At 45.7% G+C, this 1,163-nt stretch overlaps 1 protein-coding gene across 1 annotated transcript; it reads right to left on the reverse strand.

The window, feature by feature from the left end:
* Positions 1 to 8: 8 nt before the first annotated feature.
* On the reverse strand, positions 9 to 785 carry LOC104505921 (the record flags this gene model as incomplete). Its single annotated transcript, XM_010146688.1, has 1 exon — positions 9 to 785. A coding segment is annotated over exon 1 (777 nt), but the record flags the coding sequence as incomplete, so codon positions are not given.
* Positions 786 to 1,163: the final 378 nt, after the last annotated feature.

Genomic DNA, 1,163 nt, shown 5'->3' on the forward strand with positions numbered 1-1,163 from the left:
GTGATTTGTCCATAGTAGCCGATGTCTTTTGCATCCATCGAAAAGTGCCATTTAGAAGAAACCCTGAGGTGTGAGTTTATTGGCCAGGGAATGATCTCCACCGTTCCTTCTTCCCCATCAAACAGCAGATGGCTGCAGTTGTTCTTATAGATCACCACTTTCTGCGCCCCAAGAATCTTGTACATCTCCACGCTCTGGATGAACTGCAAGACGTTGTTGTAGTTCCCGAACATGGTCGAGATGCACACGGTGAAGTCAACAGAAAAGCCCTCAGCCTTGCGGTTCTTGATTTCAAACACGGGCAGCTGCTCGACATTTCCATGCGGAGACTGATGGATGGATACGTGTGTCGGATCGCAGGTTTGGGGTTCCAAACAAACTATGTCTGTTGCACCGTACGGGAATCCAAACCTGTCTGAGTGAACGTCAATTCTTGCTTTGGATACGTATACCTGCCCGTCGGGCTGGCAGCAGAACCAGCAGTAGAGCTGCTTCACGTCTTCATGGTGAACAATCCCAATCACACGGGTGACTTTGCTTTCTCTGTCGTCAAAGTAGGGGGATATAATAAAAGTCCGGTTGTCTTCTAATGGTGTTATTACATTCTGAGCAGGTTTGCCCCTGCAAAGCTGACCTGCTGGGCTGGCAGTTGTTGCAGGGGGGAAGATTTTTCTAGTTATGCTGTTCTGTAGCCGAGGATCTTTCCAGGAGCAGATTAAAACGCTTGCAAAAATAAAAACAAATGTAACAACAGCACAAATATGTTTCTTTCCACAGTGTATCATTGCTGAATGTCACGATCTGGAGTTTAACAGGCCTTTGCACTCAGTCTCGTATTGACTTCCTCTAAAAGAAAGCAAACACATAAAAAAGCACACTTTCAGTGATTTGCCAAGAAGTAATGTTTTGCATCCAACTGAATTTCTTAGTTACTGTTTTGACACTTCAAACCTGAGTATGAGGACCTCACTTTCCATGTGGGTTTGGAATAAATGCAGAGATGCTCCTACACCCCCCTGTCCCGAACTTCATGATGTTTTACTCTACAGCAGGGCCCAGTGCAACAGTTCCAGCTGTTGTGGTTTACAGCAACAAGAACGTAAGGAGGCCTAGGAGGGGTCTCACATTAAGGAAACCCCACATTCTTTCTCTTTCAGTATTCT

Source organism: Eurypyga helias, unplaced genomic scaffold (assembly GCF_000690775.1).
Source record: "Eurypyga helias isolate BGI_N326 unplaced genomic scaffold, ASM69077v1 scaffold49640, whole genome shotgun sequence".
Classification (NCBI taxonomy): Eukaryota; Metazoa; Chordata; class Aves; order Eurypygiformes; family Eurypygidae; genus Eurypyga; species Eurypyga helias.